This window comes from Cetorhinus maximus, chromosome 11 (assembly GCF_964194155.1).
Source record: "Cetorhinus maximus chromosome 11, sCetMax3.hap1.1, whole genome shotgun sequence".
NCBI classification, from domain to species: Eukaryota; Metazoa; Chordata; class Chondrichthyes; order Lamniformes; family Cetorhinidae; genus Cetorhinus; species Cetorhinus maximus.
The window spans coordinates 75,843,658-75,865,827 of record NC_135889.1 but is presented as its reverse complement, the minus strand read 5'-3'; the positions used below and the strand labels follow the sequence as shown (position 1 = coordinate 75,865,827).

Here is a 22,170-nt window from a genome sequence, read left to right as displayed (position 1 = left end):
CTCATGTGCTCTACTTTAATGAAGTATATGGACCTATATATGGACCTGACCCGCAATCTTTAATCCTTAAAACTAATTGTAGCCACCCAACCAAATGCAGCTTATTTCATTAAGAATTGAGCCACATTGCGTTTGCATTGTCTATATGCAAGATTCATTGATTGCACCTCATAATTTCCAATTTTCTTTTAGGTATAATCCCTTCACACAGCTAGCAGTTTGACAAATTATATTTAAAATTGTTAATTTCTTTTGTCTCTTAACCACCTTCTTTCTTTTGAAGCACACCTGTCAACCTTGAAAACGAGCAGAAGCTAACCAACAACTTTAAAAAGCCGGCAGGTCAATTAAATGATTAACACGCTAGAACCACTCAATTCTGTAATCATAGCCTTAATGCCTATATGTAGATTTGTAGCTTCTGACATTTATATCAGCATTCAAGCTACACCAATAAATTTTGAACGCGCCTTCAAAAGTAATCAATGTGGTATCTGCTACTCAAATAACTGAGTGTGTGGCAGGATATTTTATATGGCTAGCATTTGAGTGCCTCACTTCAATTGTTGCATTGTCCTTGGGCATTGCAACATCATGAAGGAATGCATAAGTTTTATTGAATAAATGTTGTATGCTATTGCTGCCTTAGGATGGTGATGGAAGAAAAATAGGAACCAAGCTGGAGAAAAGTAAGGTCCTTCTACATTCTAATACAACAGTTATGACAACAGTGATGAACATCTGGATTTGATGTTTCATTAAGAATTGGGTCACATTGTGTTTACAGTGCAGGAATTAAACATTTAATAAAGAATCCAGAAAAAGATTGTCATTCTTTAACACCTGTCAGGACACAGCTGGTAATCGGTGTGCCAGAAAATCCAACCCAAATGTTTACTAATGAGATAAATAACCAATTAACCTATTTTGCTGCTGTTGATTGAGGTATAAATGTTGGACAGACACCAGAAGGATTTCCTTTCTCTCCTTCAAATATTATCTTGGGATTACTTACCTGAGCAAGCAGATGTGGCTCTATTTTACATCTCATCTGAAAACAGCATCTCCTACAATGCAGCACTATGCTACAGAATCAGTCTAGATTATGTAATTGAACTCAAGCTGATATGCCTGGAGCCTGGCTCAATTTGCAGCCCTTTCAGTGGACTCCTGCCAAGGGCAGGAGTGTGCCAGAAGGGCCATTGATTTTAAGGTTAAACTGCTTGTCTGATTGAATATAATTACAATTGTTTGACATGTCAAATTCATGTATTTTAGACCCTAATCTCCCTCTCTTTGAAAAATAGATGGCTGTGGTCCATGAAACCATGCAATGCAGAGGAGTTTAGTTTGGAATTAATGACTTTTTTTTAAAAAAGAACTGAAAAAATATACTCTTTAAGGTTGCAATGTAAGGAGTGAATATCTTCTTCCCCTGCCCTCTTTTGCAATCCTTCTTAGACTGATGAGCTTGCATTTGACTTGAAATAAAAGCAGAATATTGTGGATGCTGGAGATCTGCAATAAAACAGAAAGTGCTGGAAAAACTCAGCAGGTCTGGCAGCATCTGTGAAGAGAGAAACAGGGTCAACATTTCAAGTCCAATATGACTTCTTGGGAACTGAAGAGAGGTGGAAATGTGATGGGTTTTAAGCTGTTGAATGACCTCTTTGTCATTTAATTACACCTTCCTTCTAACTGCCTAAGTCTCTTTATACCACACTCACTGTCGCTTTGTCCTCCACTATGCATACAACCTGATATACCTGCTCTTTCCTATCTTCCACCCTACGATGGTATCATTTGAATATATTGATGTGACACAGCCAATTCTTTTTCCTATGATCTGGTGTATTTATCAAATCATTTACTTTACTAACCTTCTTAATTACCTTGTATGGACCACTGAACCATACTTTCAGAGGTTTCCCCTGTAAAGGCAATAACACTAACACTTCATCCCCTGGTTGTAATGTTCAGGTTATCTGCCCATTCTTTCATCTTTGTTTGAGAAACTTTAAGATGTCTTGAGCCACTTTGCAGGCTTCCGTGTGCTGTTCCTGGAACACGGACACATAATCTAACATAGAGGATTCATCCTTTTCTCCTAAAAACTTTTCTTTGATTAATTTCAGAGAATCTTTTATCTCATGTCCATAAATTAATTCAAAAGGGCTAAAGCCTGTAGATTAATTTGGTGAATCTCAGGTAGCAAATAAAAGAAAATCCAGTCCTTTGCCCCCATTCATGGGGATATTCACGACAATACGCTTTACTTATCATTTTGAGAGTTTGATGGTATCTCTCTAAAGCTCCCTGTGTTTGTGGATGACATGCTGTGGACTTTAACTGTCTTATATCCAAACTACTCATTATGTTCTGAAAAATTTTAGACATAAAATTGGAACCTTGATCGAACTGGATCTCTAGTGGTAATCCGCATCGAGTAAAAAATTGGGTTAACTTCTCTACCACTACTTTATCCGTAATGGTACTTAAAGGGATGGCCTCTGGAAATCGAGTTGTCATATCCATAATAGTAAGGATACACTGGTGTCCTGCTTTTGTTTTTGGTTATGATCCCACACAGTCCACTAACACCCTACTGAATGGTTCCTCAAAAACTGGTATAACAACTATGGGTGCCGGTTTGCATGTATTTTTTTATTCATTCACAGGATGTGGGCTTCACTGGCCGGGTCAGCGTTTATTGACCATCCCTAGTTGCCCTTGAAAAGGTGGTGGTGAGCTGCCTTCTTGAACCGCTGCAGTCCTTCTGGTGTTGGTACACCCACATTGCTGTTAGGAAGGGAGTTCCAGGATTTTGACCCTGCGACAGTGAAGGAACGGTGATATATTTCCAAGTCAGGAAGGTGAGTGACTTGGAGGGGAACTTCCAGGTCATGGTGTTCCCATCTATCTGCTGTCCTTGTCCTTCTAAATGGTAGTGGTCGTGGGTTTGGAAGGTGCTGCCGAAGGAGCCTTGATGAATTCCTGCAGTGCATCTTGTAGATGGCACACACTGCTGCTACTGTGTGTTGGTGGTGGAGGGAATGAATATTTGTGGATGTGCTGCCAATCAAGCGGTTTTTGAAGCACTATGAAACACTATCTAAACATGGAGATAAAAACAAAAAACTACTGCGGATGCTGGAAATACAAAACAAAAATGGAATTACCTGGAAAAACTCAGCAGGTCTGGCAGCATTGGCGGAGAAGAAAAGAGTCGATGTTTCGAGTCCTCATGACCCTTCAGCAGAATTGAGTATAGTTAGGAGAGGCTCTGACCTGGCCTTCAACCTTTCGTCCTTAAAACTGATTGTAGCCTCTCAGCGAAATGCACCTTATTTCAAAGAGCCTTTGTTATATATAAACTACGACAGTCATTATTTCCAAAGCAACTCACCTTTGTTCTATGAATCATAAAGAATGAAACATGTAATTTTATCTTTTATTTGTTTAAAGTAATTCATTGCCCACTACTGTACAGCATGCCATCAGCTTATCATGAGCCTATGTTAATCAAAATAAAATTAAACTTCATCGGTACAAAACATAGCTAGTAATCTTAAGAATTACGGTGTCGAGCTTCTTGAGTGTTGTTGGAGCTGTACTCATCCAGGCAAGTGGGAAGTATTCCATCACACTCCTGACTTGTGCCTTGTAGATGGTGGACAGGCTTTGGGGAGTCAGGAGGTGAGTTACTCATCGTACGATTCCTAGCCTCTGACCTGCTCTTGTAGCCACAGTATTTATATGGCTAGACCAGTTCAGTTTCTGGTCAATGGAAACCCCCAGGATGTTGATATTGGGGGATTCAGTAATGGTATTACCATTGAACATCAAGAGGCGATGGTTAGAATCTCTCTTGTTGGAGATGGTCATTGCCTGGCACTTGTGTGGAGCGAATGTCACTTGCACACTTGTCAGCCCAAGCCTGGATATTGTCCAGGTCTTGCTGCATTTGGACATGGACTGCATCAGTATCTGAGGAGTCACGAATGGTGCTGAATATTGTGCGATCATCAGCGAACATCCCCACTTCTCACCTTATGATGGAAGGAAGGTCATTGATGAAGCAGCTGAAGGTGGTTGGGCCGAGGCCACTATCCTGAGGAACTCCTGCAGTAATGTCCTGGAGCTGAGATGACAGACCTCCAACAAGCACAGCCATCTTCCTTTGTGCTAGGTATGACTCCAACCAGGGTAGAGTTTTCTCCCTGATTCCCATTGACTCCAGTTTTGCTAGGGCTCCTTGATGCCACACTCGGTCAAATGCTGCCTTGATGTCAAGGGCAGTCACTCTTACTTGGGAGTTCAGTTCTTTTGTCCATGTTTGAACCAAGGCTGTAATGAGGTCAGGAGCTGAGTGGCCCTGGCAGAACCCAAACTGGGTGTCAGTGAGCAGGTTATTGCTAAGCAAGTGCCACTTGATGACCCCTTCCATTACTTCACTGATGATCGGGAATAGACTGATGGGGCGGTAATTGGCCAGGTTGGATTTGTCCTGCTTTTTGTGTACAGGAAATACCTGGGCAATTTACCACATGGCCGGGTAGATGCCCGTGTTGTAGCTGTACTGGAACAGCTTGGCTAGGGACACAGCAAGTTCTGGAGCACAAGTCTTCAGTACTACTGCTGGAATGTTGTCACGACCTATAGCCTTTCTTGTATCTAATCCCTTCAGCTGTTTCTTGATATCGTGTGGAGTGAATCGAACTGGCTGAAGACTGGCATCTGTGATGCTTGGGACCTCTGGAGGAGACCGAGATGGATCATCCACTCGGTACTTCTGGCTGAAGATTGTTGCGAATGCTTCAGCCTTATCTTTTGCACTGCTGTACTTGGCTCCTCCATCATTGAGGATGGAGATACTTGTGGAGCCTCCTCCTGCAGTGAGTTGTTTAATTGTCAACTACCATTCATGACTAGATGTGGCAGGACTGCAGAGCTTAGATCTGATTCATTGGTTCTGGGATCACTTAGCCCTGTCTGTCACTTGCTGCTTATGCTGTTTGCCACGCAAATAGTCCTATGTTGTAGCTTCACCAGGTTGACACCTCATTTTTAGATATGCCTGGTGTTGCTCCTGGCATGCCCTCCTGCACTCTTCATTGAACCAGGGTTGATCCCCTGGCTTGATGGTAATGGTAGAGTGGGAGACATGCCGGTCCATGAGGTTACTGATTGTGTTCGAGTACAACTCTGCTGCTGCTGATGGCCTACAGCGCCTCATGGATGCCCAGTCTTGAGCTGCTAGATCTGTTCGAAATCTATCCCATTTAGCACAGTGGTTGTGCCGCACAACATGATGGAAGGTATCCTCAATATGAAGGCGGGACTTCGTCTCCAGAATGACTGGGGGTGGTCACTCCTACCAATGCTGTCATGGACAGATGCATCTGTGGCAGGCAGGTTGGTGAGGATGAGGTCAAATATGTTTTTCCCTCTTGTTGGTTCCCTCACCGCCTGTCGTAGACCAAGTCTAGCAGTTATGTCATTTAGGACTCGGCCAGCTCGGTCAGTAGTGGTGCTACCAAGCCACTCTTAGTGATGGCCATTGAAGTTCCCGACCCAAAGTACATTCTGTGCCCTTGCCACTCTCAGTGATTCCTCAACATGGAGAAGTACTGATTCATCAGCTGAGGGAGGGTGGTACGTGGTAATCAGCAGGAGGTTTCCTTGCCTATGTTTGACCTGATGCCGTGAGACTTAATGGGATCCAGAGTCGATGTTGAGGACTCCCAGGGCAATTACCTCCCGACTGTGTACCACTGTGCCACCACCTTTGTTAGGCCTGTCCTGCCAGTGGGACAGGACATACCCAGGGATGGTACCTAAGTTGATGTTCCATCCGGTTTCATTCCTTTCTTCTGTCTTTGTAGCAGTTTGTTACAGCTGAGTGGCTTGCTAGGCCATTTCAGAGGGCATTTAAGACTCAACCACATTGCTATGGATCTGGAGTCAGGTAAGGTAAAGAGCAGATTTCCTTCCCTAAAGGACATTGGAGGTTTCCTTGCCCATGTTTGACTTGATGCCATGATACTTAATGGGGTCACAACAATCGACTGGTTGCATGGGCATCATTAAACTTTTAATTCCGGATTTTTATTGAATTCAACTTCCACCATCTGCTATGGTGGGATTTGAACCCAGGTCCCCTGAGCATTACCCTGGGTCTCTGGATTACTAGTCCAGTGACAATACCACTAAATCATCGCCTCCCCTTGTTGTGGTTTTCCTACCATCCAGCATGTATGGCACGTTTTGCAAAACTACACCACATCCTTATGAAGACCTGGTCAGTAAAACTGCTGGTTTATCCATGCTTGAGTTTTCCATATCCCTACATGTCCGGCCATAGGAATTTCATGTGCCATTCATAATATCTCTTTACGATGTTTGAGCAGTAGTACTATCTGATGAATAACTGTCCACTCTTCAACTGTTGGTCTCTGAGGAGGTCTCTACTTCCTCATTAGAATTCCCTTTCTAATACAATAACATTCTGGACTGCCTTAGCCTCATCTTCAGTTTGGGCTGTTTGCGCTATTTTATTTAACTCTGCATTAGCTTGTTGAGCCTCAATTAGAGAAGATTTGTTAAACATCTCTTTTGGATTATCTAAATCTGGAAAGAAAGTTTCAGCCAGCCAAATATCTGTCTATGTATCACTTTGACCTTTGATGATGGATTTTGCTTAGCCATTGCTCAGATCATCACACACGAAGGAAAAATTCCTGAGAGTGCGAGAGGAGCAGCGTAGCCTTTAACAGTGAGAGAGCGAGAGGAGCAGCAGGGCCATTAACAGTGAAAAAGCGAGAGGAGCACTGGGGTGTTTAACAGTGAGTGAGTGCGAAAAGAGTGAGAGACCATTAAGAACGGGGGATTCTTCAAGTGTAAAGAGCAGGGATACTAGAGTAATTAATTAAGAAATTAAATAAAATATGATAGCAATGGCAGGAGAGTGATGTGTTGCTGCTGGAGCATGTGGGAGCTGTTGGGCACCAAGGTGATCCAGAGCGAACACATCTGTAGTAAGTATTTGCAGCTCGAGGAACTTCGGATCTGAGTTAAGGAGCTGGATTCTGAGCTGCAGACATTGTTCCACGTCAGGGAGGGGGAAAGTTACCTTTGCTCCAGGAGGTGGTCACACCCCTCAGATTAGGTAATTCAAATTTGGTCTGTGATCAGGGACAGGGGGTGTGACTGCAAGTGAAGCAGGTATGGCGACCCGGGGGGTAGGGTTCAAGGAACCTCAGCCCCTGCAACTGGCCAACAGTTATGATGTTCTTGCAAGCTGTGTGGACGAGAGCGGGAACTGTAGGGAGGATGAGCGAACTTACCACAGCACCATGGTACAGGGAGTAATTCAAGGGGGGAGAGGATTTAGGAACATACTAGTGGTAGGGGACAGTATTAATAGAGGGATAGATAGTGTTCTCTGCAGCTGTGAGCGTGAGTCCCGAAGGCTGTGTTGCCTGCCCAGTGCCAGGGTTAAGGACATCTCCTCAGGGCTGGAGAGGAACTTGGGGAGAATTTTCTCCCCACCGGGCAGGCCGGTTGAGAATGGGCGTGGAGCTGATCGCCGCCTGTGATCGGCTGTGCGCCGCCATTTTGCATGGGTGGGCCAATTAAGGCCTCCCCAGCGTGACGCGCATCCAGAAGTGCTCAGCGCTACCTGTGCGGGCGGGGGGAGGAGGGAGAGTCGGGGCATGCACGAAAGAGCACAGAAATCTCCGAGGCACAGAGCTGCCTTGGAGATTAACTTCAGTGTTAAACTTGCAATAAATAAAAAAAATTAAATTATTCAGACATGTCCCCTCATGTCATAGTGTCACATGAGCTGGGACATGTTCATGAATTTTCATAAAAATGTTTATTTAATTAATGAAACCTTCATGAAACCTCATCCCACCCGTGGATGAGGTTTTATGAAAAATGTGAAGGCAGCCTGGGCTCTTCGCCTGCCCCCCGCCAACCTTAAGGTTGGATGGGCAGCTTTCTCAATAGGGTTAATTAGTTTAATAATGGTTTTAACAGGCCTTTGACAGTTCAGCGGGTGTGCAGCCAACTCTGGTGCACGCCCGCTAAACGGCAGATAAGAATGACGCGTGGTGATGTCGGGACGCACGCCCAACAGAAGATTCTGGTCTTGGAGTGGGAGGGGAGGGATCCAGTTGCCGTCATCCATGTTGGTACCAACGACATTGAAAGGACTAGAAAGGAGGTTCTGCTGAAAGAATTTGAACAGTTAGGAGCTATATTAAAAAGCAGAACCTCCAAGGTAATAATCTCAGGATTAGTACCTGAGCCACAGGCAAACTGGCAAAGGGTAAATAATGCCGAGGAGTTAAATGCATGGCTCAAAGATTGGCGTGGGAGGAATGGGTTTCAGTTCATGGGGCACTGGCACCAGTACTGGGGCAGAAGGGAACTGTTCCAGTGGGATAGGCTTCATTTGAACCATGCTGGGACCACTGTCCTGGCGAAATGAATAAGTAGGTCTGTAGAGAGGGCTTTAAATTAAAAACAGAGGGGGAGGATTCTGGAGAGGGGATACATAGGCTTACAAAGCAAAAGGACATGGCAGCATTGCAGGGCAGCTATTTAGGTAATGATACCCAGAGCGTGACAGGAAGGGACAGAGTGTACAAACATAAAAAAACAGCAGCAAATAGGGTCAAAGGGAGAAAAAATGGTAAAAAGGCAAAATTAATGGCTCTTTACTTAAATACACGTAGTATTCAGAACAGAATAAATGAATTAATGGCATATATAGAGGTTAATGGGTATGATCTTATAGCCATTACGACGATGTATCTCAAGGAGATTAAAGCTGGGAACTAAATATTCAGGGATATGTGACTTTTCGAAAGGATTGGCAGGAAGGAAATGGTGGTCAGGTAGCTTTGTTAGTACGAGATGGAATACATAGAATAGCAAGAAATGATCTTGGATCAGAAGATGTAGAATCCATATGGCTGGAGGTAAGAAATAACAAGAGGAAGAAGATACTGGTGGGAGTAGTCTATAGGCTCCCTAACAGTACTGTAGGACAGAGAATAAACCAGGAGATAATGAGGGCATGTATTAAAAAAAACACTGCATTAATCATGGGTGACTTTAATCTTCATGTAGATTGGGAAAATCAAATTGGCAGAGGGGAAAATCAAATTGGCAGAGGTAACCATGAGCAAGAATTCATCGTGTATTTGGGACAGTTTCCTAGGACAATATGTTGTGGATCCAACCAAGGATCAGGCTATTTTAGATCTGATAATGTGTAATGAGGCAGGTTTAATAAATTATCTCAGAGTAAAAGATCCTCCAGGAAATACTGATCATAACATGATAGAATTTAGCATTCAATTTGAGAGTGAGAAACTTGGGTCAGAAACAACTGTGATAAACTTAAATAAGGGTAATTACAAAGGAATGAGGGCAGCGTTGGCTGGACTGGGCTGGGAAAGGAGTTTAGCAAAAAAGACGGTTGATGAACAATTGCAAACGTGTAAGAAAATAGTTCCATGACTCTCAAAAAAGATATATCCCAGTGAGGTAGAATAATTCTAGGAAGGGGATAAACCAACCATGGTGAACCAAGGAATTTAAGGACAGTATCAAATTGAAAGAAAAAACATGCAATGTGGCAAAGATTAGTGGTAAGCCAGAGGATTGGGAAAGTTTTAAAAACCAACAAAAGATGACCAAAAAAAAGAGAGAAAATAAACTTTGAGGGTAAACTAGCAAGTAACATAAACATGGACAGTAAGAGTTTCTTTAAATATATGAAAGGAAAGAGAGAAGCCAAAGTGAACATAGGCCCCCTAGAGAATGAGGCTGGGGAAATAATAATGGGGAACCAGGAAATGACAGAGGAATTGAATAAATACTTTGCATCAGTCTTCATGGTAGAAGACACTAATAGCATTCCAAAAATACTAAATAATCAAGGGGCAAAAGGTGGGGAGGCAATAAGTACAATAATCATCACGAGAGAAAAAATACTAGGGAAAATAATGGGATTAAAGGCCAATAATTCCCCTGGTCCTGGTGGGTTGCATCCTTGGATATTAAAGGAAGTAGCTACACAAATAGTGAATGCACTGGTAGTAATATAAGAATCCTTAGATTCTGGAAAAGTCCCAGAGGATTGGAAAACTGCCAATGTTATGCCCTTATTCTAAAAGGGAGACAAAAAATCAGGTAACTACAGGCCAGTTAGCTTAACATCTGTCATTGGGAAAATGTTAAAGTTTGTTATAAATGATGTAATAACAGGGCATTTAGAAATGCATAATATAATCAAGCAGAGTCAGCATGGCTTCATAAAGGTGAAATCATGCCCGACAAATTTATTAGAATTCTTTGAGGAGATAACAAGCAGGATAGATAAAGGGGAACCAATAGATGGATTTCCAAAAGGCGTTCGATAAGGTACCACACATAAGGCTACTTAATAAGGTAAGAACCCATGGTGCTGGGGGTGGTATATTAGCATGGATAAAGGATTGACTAATTAATAGAAGACAGAGTTGGGATAAGGGGGGCATTTTCAGGAAGGCAACCTGGAACTAGTGGAGTGCCACAGGGGCCACAATTATTTATAATATATATTAACGACTTAGATGGGAAAGCGAATGTACTATTGCCAAGATTGCAGGTGACACAAAAATAGACAGGAAGGCAAGTGGTAAGGATGACACAGAGTCTACAGAGGGATATAGCCAGGTTAGGTAAGTGGGCAGAAACTTGGCAGATGGAATATAATGTGGGGAAATATAAGGTTATGCATTTTGGCAGGAAGAATAGAGGAGCTGAATATTATTTAAATGGAGAAAGACTGCAGAAAGCTACAGCACAGAGGGCTTTGGGAGTCCTCGTGCATGAATCCCAAAAAAGCTAACATACAAGTTCAGCTGGTAATAGGGAAGGCAAATGGGACGTTGGCCTTTATTTCAAAGAGAATGGAATATCAAAATGGGGACGTCTTGCTAAAACTATACAAGGTACTGGTTAGACCACACCTCGAATACTGTGAACAGTTTTGGTCCCCTTATCTGAGGAAAGATATACTGGCATTGGAGGCAGTCCAAAGAAGGTTCACTAGGTTGATCTCAGGTATGGATGGATTTTCTTATGAGGAGACGTTGAGTAGGTTGGGCCTGTACTCATTGTGGTTTAGAAGAATGAAAGGCGACCTTATTGAAACATATAAGATTCTTAGGGGGCTTGACAGGGTAGATACTGAGAGGTTGTGTCCCCTTGTGGGAGAGTCTAGGACCAGAGGGCATAATCTCAGAGTAAGGGGTCGCCCATTTAAGACAGAAATGAGGAGGAATTTCTTCTCTCAGAAGGTAGAGTGAATCTGTGGAATTCTTTACCGAAGAGGGCTATAGAGGCTGGGTCATTAAATATATTCCAGGCTGAGATAGACAGATTTTTAATAGTAGGGAATCGAGGGTTTCAGGGAAAAGGCAAGAAAGTGGAGTTGAGGGTTATCAGATCAGCTATGATCTCATTGAATGACAGAGCAGACTCAATGGGCCGAATGGCCTGTTTCTGCTTCTATTGGCAAGATTTTCCCCCCTGTCGGGGGCGAAGTTGATTGGCGGGCGCACACAGGCGTGCCTCCGATTGGCACCCCCGATTGAGACGCGGTGCCATTTTACGTGGGCGGGCCAGTTAAGGCCCGCCCAGCGCAACGTCTGCACGGAAGTGCTATGTGCTCCCTGTGCGGGCAGGGGGGAATCACTAAACCTGAGCGTGCACTCTTTCATGCACATGCACGAAAGAGCGCACTCATCTCCCTGAGGCTAGGTGCTGCCTCAGGGAGATCGGCTGTACTGTGACAAATATTAAAAATAGAAAAAAAAAATTCCTGATATGTCCCCTCATGACACTATCACATGAGTTGTGACATGTCCATAATTTTTACAAAAACTTTAATAAAATTTTTAAAAACTTACATGAAACCTCATCCTGCCCGTGGATGAAGTTTCATGCTTTTTCTAATTCCCACCGGGGCTCCTGGCCTGCCCACCAACCTTAAGGCTAGATGGGCAGGTCCATTAATTAGCTAAATGACTCTGTCAATGGCCTCAATTGGCCATTGACAGGTTGGCGGGCGCACACCTGATTTTGCTGAGCCCCCGCCTACCGGAAAATTTAAATGGGGCACGGTGACGTCGATGTCCGATGTCACTGCGCCTCATTTTATATGTCGGCGAGCGGGCCCCGCCCCCCACTCGCCGACAGGAAAATCCTGCCCTATGTCTTATGGACTTATGATCTGTAACTGCTCCGTCCCTAACCTTACTTGGGCTTTCTGTAATTATGAGAGAAGCTACTACCTTTGCACCAGCTAAATCATTTTCCAGGCGTTAATCGACACCCAGTACAAAGGTGTGGGTATATAGTTCCCACCAATACCATTGACTAAAACTTTGGCTCTTAATGTGCTCTCTGCTGGAAAAGTTATGCCTTTCCCAGCAAAAGTATTTGAGTGGTTCCTTTGTCTCTAAGTATGATAGTAGGTTTACCTATCTCATTTGGGGGATAAGGGGTTACTTTTCACCTTGCTAAAAATTCTTTATAACTCTCATTTTTCTCATTCACCTCTCTTGAATTCACAGCAGTGTTCACACTCGACTTCCCAACTGCAGTTAACACTACAATTTGATCTGTTGTACTTTCAGTCAGACCCCTTTTCCTGAACCACTCTTACATACCCCAATAAGTCCTCATGAATTTTCCATGCAACTTCCAACAATTGGCACAAACATGCCCCACCTTGTTACAATGAAAACATTTAGGCTTTCAAATATCACTTCCACCCTCAGCACCTTCCTTTCTGGCCTGAGGAGGAGTTTCCAGGGTATTCCCAGCTCTCCCTTCTTGTCCCTGGCCACTTGCCTTCCTTTCACCTTCTATCCTTCTCGGGGTTGTGGGGATGATGGAAAAGGGGTTTAGAATTATGGACCAGCTCATAATCGTCAGTCATCTGTTTTCTGTCTAGCTGTTTTAACCCCCTGGTTTTCAACATGGGTTCTAACCACTGGAGGAGGTGAACCTTTAAATTGTTCCAAGAGAATTATTTCCCTAAGAGCTTCATACGTTGTCTCTACCTTTAGTACCCATATCCAATGGTCAAAATTACTTTTTTTTTCTTTAAAAAAAATTTTTTTTTACAACAGTAACCTTACCCAAAAAAAAACTCAATGTAGGTCTGCCTATTATATTGTGAAATTTCTGCCTGTATGCTTCAGGGACAAACTCATATGCACAAAGAACTGCCTTTTTTTTTCACTGCACTATAATCCACAGAAACCTCTTCTAAAAGTGAAGCATAAACCTCACGAGCTCTAGCCACCAACCTACTCTGTAAGGGCAATATCCAGGTTTCGTTTGGCCACTTCATTTGCTTAACAACCTTCTCAAATGAAGTAAAGAATGCCTCTACATTCCTTTCCTCAAACTTTGGGAGAACTTGCAAATTTAAATATCTCCCCACTAGGCTTTGGGTTGGAGATTTTTTCATTATCAGAACATTCCTCAGCATCTGAGGCCTCTTTTTTAAGGTCCAGCCTTTTAAGCCGGTATTCCCTTTCTTGTTCCTTCTCTCTCTCCTTTGCCTCTCTTTCTTTATCCATCCATTGCCTGAAATTCCAGTTCCAGCTTCCTAAATGCTCTTTCTCTTTCTTCTCTTTCTTTTTCCTTTTCTGCCTTTTCTCTTTCCTTTTTCTTTTGCCAATTCAATTGACTCACCCCTGGAGAATGTGGTCTTTATGATACCCCTTCCAGTTTCAAATGCTGCACTGTTATCTTAACTATGTCCACTTTCCTCACCCCTTTGGATAATTCTAACTCCAGCTTATCTGCCAATTCCATTAGTTTACTCTTTGTTAATTTCTGTAAACCCAGTCATGGTTACATTTTTATCTGTAAAAAAAGCCTGAGCTTCAAATGACATTTTAGTTTACCAGTGTGTAAGAAGCCTAGTCTCTGTCCTTTCATCCCTTACCAATTATTATTCCGCAACCAATCACCCACTGTCCGTGGTTCTGCAGCTATAGGCTGATAGCCACACACAATTTTAGGCAAGGTAGAGAGAGAGGGAGCCAGTCAAGGTAGCCTTCCTTTCTCCGCTTGTTCTCACAAGGCTACCTTCAAAACAAGCAGGTCCACAACTTAGGCTTTTTCCTCTCTCCCATGTGATTGCCTTTTTGTCTCCTAGCTTTTCATTAATTAAAGAGCTTTGCAGTTCAACACAAACAAACAACTCCTTCTCAAGTACCATGTAGGTCAGGTGACTTCTTGGAAGAGAGGCCGCCTTGCTGACAGTTCCAAGGTGAACTTATGACCTTTTTTTAAAAAAAAATCCCAGGTTAGCATCCACATGTCCAGATCCTTCCATTTTGTAAAAGAAAACTTCAGTCTTGAGAGAGGTGATTCTAACACAATGCCTTTACAGTAAAACTCAGTTATAGAAATTGATTTTGGTCAGCAGCCTGAATTATCTTTACAACTGATCACTATAGTTGGTTTCCCATGTGCTCTTTCGCTCAGTGCTTACCCCCCTCAGCTTCCACCTGTAAAAAATGCTTTTTCCTGATCAATCTTAATTTTCATTGATTTAGACCCACAGTGGCAAACTGAGCAGAGTTCTACTCAGCTGCTTTCAATGCTGGTGAGCAACATTATTTAACAATTCAGCAGTTTGAACATTTGATTAATAAAGCACAAAATACCCAGCTTCATAAAGAAGGTTAAACAATCATCATGGATGACTCCAAAAGTTTATCCCAGTACTGATATAAAAATAGTTACTAGCAAATGCCCCTGGGGAATTAATTTGAGACAATTGTAAGAAATAAGTTGTGAATTGGTAGTTGTGTCATTGATATAAACTGTTTTGCTTAGATCCTGAGACAATCAATAGTTTAGTTTTTTTGTTGATTTTATTTGCTTCTTTTAGAAATTTGCAGAATTTTGTATCCCTGCTGCATCTCACTTTCAGTGCTTTGATACATAATGTGACCCTACTCCTCCCCAAACCAGAAAAAATAAATTTAGATACAAGACAAATAAATTTTGGATAAGAGCACCTGAGTGGACTTTCTCCATTATGTTAGGCTTATGCACATGCATGTCGTAGCTACAGAGTACCCCTCATTAAAGTCAGAAACCTTGTTGCAGTTAATAATTATATTATTGTTACAATATTGGTACCATTTTGAGATGATGTGGAGTTTCACGGTCCATTTACATTGCTTAAAGAAAACTTACTAATCACATTCTCCAGAATTCTGCACAAGCAATCTTTTGTTCATGAATCACTTGCTGATTTATGCTGTATATTTTATATCTTGGATCTATGCCTTGATGACACTAGTTTCTGTGTGTGTAACAGGGTTTGTTCACTGTGCTTTAAAATGTCTATTCCATGCTTCAGCTCTGGCTTCCAGCTCTTTCTATGACTTTGTTTACTTTTCTCTGAGTCTATACCCAGGCTGAAACAATCAAGCAAAGTGAACATCAATAGTAACAGACTTTCATAATCCAGCACAGAGCGGTTGAACACTGTAACATACACAGATATGTTGAAACACACGTTAACACAATTGTCCAAACTCAATCTTAATTAGATTAATTCCTGTTTGCTCTATATTAATTGTTTGCCTTGGAAAACTGGTATTTTTTTTATTTTCAACATCTTTTCCCATCTTATATTTGCACTGACCTTTTCACTCATATTAACCACCAAAGAAAAATATATCACTTTTGGTGTTTTAAACAAAGTCTTCGTTGCTTTGTTGATCAGTTTCATTTCTCAGACTTATTAGTGATAGCCTCTTTACATTCTGCAATGAACTGTCGGTTGGTTTAATATTCATGTCACTTTAGTCACCTTTATATTATGCATGACCTACATTAATAGTGGTGCAGGACTACCTCTTACAGGTGATCTCTGAATACTTGGACAACTCCAAACTCCTAACCCTAACCCTAACCCTAATGCACTAATCCTAACTGTAACCCTAATCCTAATGCACTAACCCTAACCCTAACCACTCCAAATAATCATGGGGTTGGCGATTATAATTCATACTATGCATCACTGCAATTTGGAAAACTATGTTCGTTTGACACAAGGCATGCAGTCTAATCACAGCATTAAGTCCCAGGTTTTGAACAGATAGAATATTGAAGTAAATAGCTACCATATTTCCAACCAAAATCAATTTATTTACAGAAAAAGCATCTGAGTTGTTCACACTCCATTATTATCAGTTCTTGACATAATCTTTCATATGTTTATAGTTTTTTTTAGAAATGAATTTTTATAATTATTATTGCACAGCACTTTATTTTAAGGGTGTGTTTGTTGCTTTTAAATTAATCATCACATAATTGTTGCTTCCTTGTAGAATTATGCAAAACTGATACCTGGTGCCACAGTGGAACTACTCGAAAGTGATTCTGGAAATATCCTTCAATTGATTATTAAGGCATACAAGGTACATTTTTCTACTTTTAGCACTCAATAGATAAGTCAAATCTCAATACCGTTCAGTGAAAATCTTTATTTTTTAGTTAAATAATTAATTTCTTCACAAATATTAGGATGTAGCATGAAATCTGACATCTAAGCCTGGATTTTAAGTTCAGGTGTGAGTATGGCCAGTGTCCATGTTGGCACCAGAATGAGGTCATTTTAATATGGTGTTATAATGAAAAAGCAGGTAGGAGTGAGATTTTGCCTGACAGGAAGCTATTGCTGGTCACCCAAGGAAATAGCTCCCAGCAGAAGGTAAGTAGGCATCCCTAAAAGTACAATGAGCACGGTTATTTATTCTCCAAACTGAACTTAACTCAAATTTCCTTCTATACCCATTTGACTTACACTCCCAAAATTCAAGTCAGATACTTATCAGAAATTGGAAGATTAACCACCCCCTTCCACTTCCAGTAAGATTGTCACTTCAAATCTCCTCCAATTGTCCCATAGTTGTAGACTTCCCATTCAACACAGGCATCACTAGGGTCCTAAGCATAGCCACCTCTGGTCAGAACTCTCCTGGTTCTAGTATTTTTTAAATCTAGAACCTTGCATCTAAAACTCTCTCTCACTCTCCACTCAGCTTGGCTATCTCTAGAAGCTCAACTCATTGTCAAGAGTCCTTCAGTTCAGAAGAGCTTTAAAGTATTTTAGCCAGCATACAAAATTTCAGATGAACTTTGCTGGAAAGAGATGTTCCCTCGTCTGCAGCCAGATTGTTCGAAACTCCAAAAAAACTGCTTGAAACAGAACCACACCACAATCTACTCATCCATATAACTAACTTCTTGTTGGCCTTTTTTTCTATTATCCAAAGCAACCTGGTCACATGATAATTTACTGCAAGCCAGGTGCTTTACCGCAAAACATCTCATAGATAAACCTAGGTTTTAAAGGGACCATCACTGCAACATAAAATATAAATTCTCCATCCTGCCCCCCACCCCCACCCCAAAAAAGCACATGGGCCATCACAATATGTGTAACTATGCCAACTAAGAGCTTTCTTCTGGTAGGATAATGTAAGTTTGAACCAGACAGTGTGAACAGGGTAAAAAGCAAAATTCTGCAGATGCTGAAAACATGCAACAGATCAGTCAACACCTAAAGTGGGGAGGGAGATTGGAGTTGTGGAGGAGATAAGTTTATGCTTTGGGTGCAGGCTCTTCCTGGGAACTGAGAAACAAGGAATGGGCAGAGGCATTATTTTTCAGTTCTGAAGATAAGTGTACACCTGAAACATAAACTTGCCTGTTCTCTCTCTGGATATTGTCTTACTTGCTGTGTGTTTGCTTTTGTTTCTGGATCAGTGTAAGTAGCTTACTGCCTGCCTGGAATCTAAGCTGGAACCATTGATAAGTTTCAGACTTGTATCAAATGGATCTATTATATAATCCCTTCTTTTGCATTGTGCTGCAAGGGCTGATATCCTATAGTGTAAAATGGCAAATTGATGTGAACATAGTTACATCTTTCTGAAAACACCATTGGGCTAATTTTAACTCTCTATACCTGACAAAAGCAGTGATGGTGAATCCAGATGCTCATGTTTTCCAAATGGAACATAAAATTGAGTGGAGCCTGAGTGTCTGCCAATTTGCTATTGCCTCTTTTGTACCACCACACAAGATGAATTTTTGCCTATGTTTTTCTTGAGAGGCTGTCATAGACCTATGTAGTCTTTTCTTACAACAAGATCTAAAGCCATTCTCCCACTTGGTCATATATTGGCTATGCCAGTCAAGATGTCAATGGCCCCTAATTTTTTTGCCTTAATTTTATTCCAGGCTGTACAGGTGACATCAGTCACAAAAATCAGATTTCTGTTTATGCCTGTACCAAACAGTTTACCAACGCCAATCAATGTTTTACATTCTCCATAAATGCCAGGAAAGGAATGTGAGATTTGGACTGATAGTAGGCTTCCCATTAGTTCAAGCTGTCAATTACTGCATGCATGTAGCCATAACGGCATCTCTCAATCAGCCAGCAGTGTTTGTGGATAGGAAAGATGACGACTCTGGTGATATTCAGCTGGTGAGTGACCATTGTTTGAACAATGCAGGCCTGTGCTCTGTTTTCTGATAGCTGTAATGATACATACATAATTTGTCAATCCACCATCCTCCCACCAATTGACCTGTTTGGGGACAAGGACTGTCTTCTGTATACATGGATCAAGAAGCATCTACAAAATCCACATTAACCCACTGGAAGGATATATGACCAAAGCCATGGGATCACTAAAGCCATCATTGAGCACTCTATCAGTCTGCTCAAACAACATTTATGCTGCCTGAATAGGTCTGGGAGCTTCCTGCACTACAGTTCGAAGAGAGCCCCTCACGTTGTAGTTGGCTGCTGCACTTTGCACAACTTTGCTGTGCAACAAGTGCAGCATATTGAGCCAGCACAACAAGAAGATCTTCAACAATCTGATGACAAAGATCCAGACAATGACAAGAACAAAGCAGAAGTGGGAGGGCACCTCACCAGTGTGCAGCCAGACATCACCAGCAATTGATTACCCAATGGCTGATCTACTTCCTCTCACCCTACCACCCACTGTCGTATTAACTCTCCTCAGTACCACCTCTACTGGCTACTTTCACTCTTTTTTGCTTTGTTCATTCTTGGAATGCAAGCTTCACAGGAAATGCTGGCATTTATTGCCCAATTCTAGTTGCTCTGTTTTTGATATAACGTATTGTACTTGTTAAGCCACTTTGGAGTTAAGAGTCAACCATAATGAAGAATCTTTGATTTTATGTAAGGAACCTTTGTTAACTAACACTTAAGCTTGATCCCTTAAGTTAACGTTAGGACTGCACAGCTGGTTCAGCTGTGCTTCTTTGTTTTATATTAGTCCAAATAATCCACAATAAATTAAAGCTTTCCAAATTAATTCATCTACCTGTGGAATTCGCTCCCAGACAAAGTTGTCAGTTGAAACATTACCTCTTCCCTGCATTCTGGAGTTTGAATATACAGTAAACTATCACCTGCTGGATCAGATTTGTTGAAACATGCATTAAGCTCTAGATTTGTCTTTATCTTCCCAACACAAATTGACTGGGTTTCCTGTGGGCTCATCAGCCAGCAGATGTGGTCAGATTTTGAAGGACATCTGCCTTTGTTAAAAATTGTTTCCGGGTGACACCTTTATGTCATGCCACTAATGCAAAAGAAGCTGCCATTTGTGTTGCATAGACAGCTGATTAACAAATGCTAGAGGTAAACAAATATCCCTTTGCCGCAATGAGTAAGGCCTCTTTCATCGCCTGATTCACAGTCTGCAGGTAAGGAAAGCAGCAGGTTTGTGCAAGCCTTTTCTGTACTTGGAATGAGCAGGATTAGAGACTTGTTTATTCAGTGCAAACATACTGCTAACATCTGCATACCAAAGAAATATTATAATATTGTGCTCTTCACTGAAATATTGTGGATGTATGAATCTGAGACGTAAGATAATTTTTGCATCTCTCAAGTCTTCTTAGCTTACAAGTTTTACACAGGTACCCTAAACTGTTTTTTTTAAATAATGCATATATATTATTATTTCCATATAAGCAATGATAGAGAAAAAAAGTTTAAATTCGCTTTAGCTGAATTCACACTGAAAGTTTAGATTTAAACCAGCATCTCCCCGGCAAAACTCGATGGGAGTTTAAACTTTGAGCCTGAGAGGGAGCAGGGAGAGAACAGTGGGAGTTTAAATAGTGAGTCTGAGAGGGAGCAGGGAGAGAACAGTGAGTTTAAATAGTGAGCCTGAGAGAGAGCAGGGAGAGAACAGTGAGTTTAAATAGTGAGTCTGAGAGAGAGCAGGGAGAGAACAGTGAGTTTAAATATTGAGTCTGAGAGAGAGCAGGGAGAGAACAGTGAGTTTAAATAGTGAGTTTAAGAGGGAGCAGGGAGAGAACAGTGGGAGTTTAAATAGTGAGTCTGAGAGGGAGCAGGGAGCGAGCGGTGTGAGTTTAAACAGCGAGTCTGAGTGGGAGCAGGGAGAGAGCGGTGAGAGTTTTAACAGTGAGTCTGAGAGAGAAGAGGAAGACAGCAGCGAAAGTTCCTACAATGTTTTCGCAACAAATTCCTTTATGAGCATGTTCTAGAGCCAGTCAGAGAGCAATTATTCTAGACCTGGCAATGTGCAATGAAACAGGATTAATTAATGACTTCATCATAGAAGGGGGCTTAAATTGCAATGATCATAGAATGATTGAATTTTGCATTCACTTTGAGGGTGAGAGGAGTGAAATTAAGACTAGTGTTTAACTTTAAATAAAGGCAATTACAAGGGTATAAAACAGATCTGGCTAAATGAATTGGGAAAGTAGGTTAAAGGGTAGGGCTGTAGAGATTCAGTCGCAGACATTTAAGGAGATATTTTATAACACTCAACAAAATGCATAGGAACATATGAATTAGGAGCAGGAATAGGCCATTCAGTCCCTCGAGTCTGCTCTGCCATTCAAATGGCCGATCTTCTACTTCAACACCATTTTCCTGCACTATCGCAATATCCCTTGATGTTTTTAATATATAGATATCTATTGATTTCTGTCTTGAACATACTTAATGACTCAGCTACCCTTTGGGGTAGAGAATTCCAAAGATTCACCACCCTCTGAGTGAATAAATGCCTCCTCATCTCAGTCCCAAATGACCTACCTCCTATTCTGAGTCTGTATCCCCTGATTCTGGACACCCCAGCTATGGGTGACCCACCCTGTTGAGACCTGGAAGAATTTTGTATGTTTGAATGAGATCACCTCTCATTCTTCAAAACTCTAGAGAATACGGGCCGAACCTTCTCAATCTCTCTTCATAGGACTATCCTGCCATCCCAGGAATCAGTCTGCTGAACCTTCATTGCGCTCCCTTCATGTCAAGTACATCCTTCCTTAGGTAAGGAGACCAAAACTGTACACAATACTCCAGGTGTGGTTTCACCAAGGCTCTATACAATTTCAGCAAGATATCATTTTGAAATAAAAGCCAACATACCATTTGGCTTCCTAATTGCTTGCTGCACCTGCATGTTAGCTTTCAGTGACTCATGAACAAGATCATGAACAAGTTTTGGACATCAAAGCTTTCCATTATCTCACCATTTAAGAAATGCTCTGCATTTCTGTTTTTCCTACCAAAGTGATAACTTCACATTTTTCCATGTTATATTCTGTCTGCCGTGTTCTTGCCCACTCACTTAGCCTGTCTAAATCCCCTTGAAGCTTCTTTGCATCCCACTCGCAACTCTCATTCTCACGTAGTTTTGTGTCATCAGCAAACTTGGAAATATTATATTTGGTTCCTACATCCAAATCATTAACATAGATTGTGAACAACTGGAGCCCAAGCACTGATCCTTGCAGTACACCACTATTCACAGCCTGCCACCATGAGAACGACCCATTTAATTCCGACACAAAGTCTGACACAAAGGGTGGAATTTTCCCTTCTGTGACTAAGTCCCATGGAGGGGGGTGGGTGGGAATGGGGAGTCTTTCCCGTTGCAGAGGCCGATGAGAATTTGCGCGACTCCAGCCTCATTAATTATGCAATCATGGGTTTCATGACATATCGTGCATCAGGGCAGGCTGGATATC

General features: G+C 41.7%; 1 protein-coding gene across 1 annotated transcript in view; it reads left to right on the top strand.

Moving 5' to 3' along the window:
- The window catches only part of itgb6 (integrin, beta 6), a 137,503-nt gene that overhangs the window by 68,644 nt on the left and 46,689 nt on the right, over positions 1-22,170 (top strand). The window contains exon 9 of the mRNA XM_078552246.1: positions 16,434-16,523. Coding sequence (XP_078408372.1) covers positions 16,434-16,523 — 90 coding nt within the window. The remainder of the gene's footprint in view (positions 1-16,433; positions 16,524-22,170) is intronic.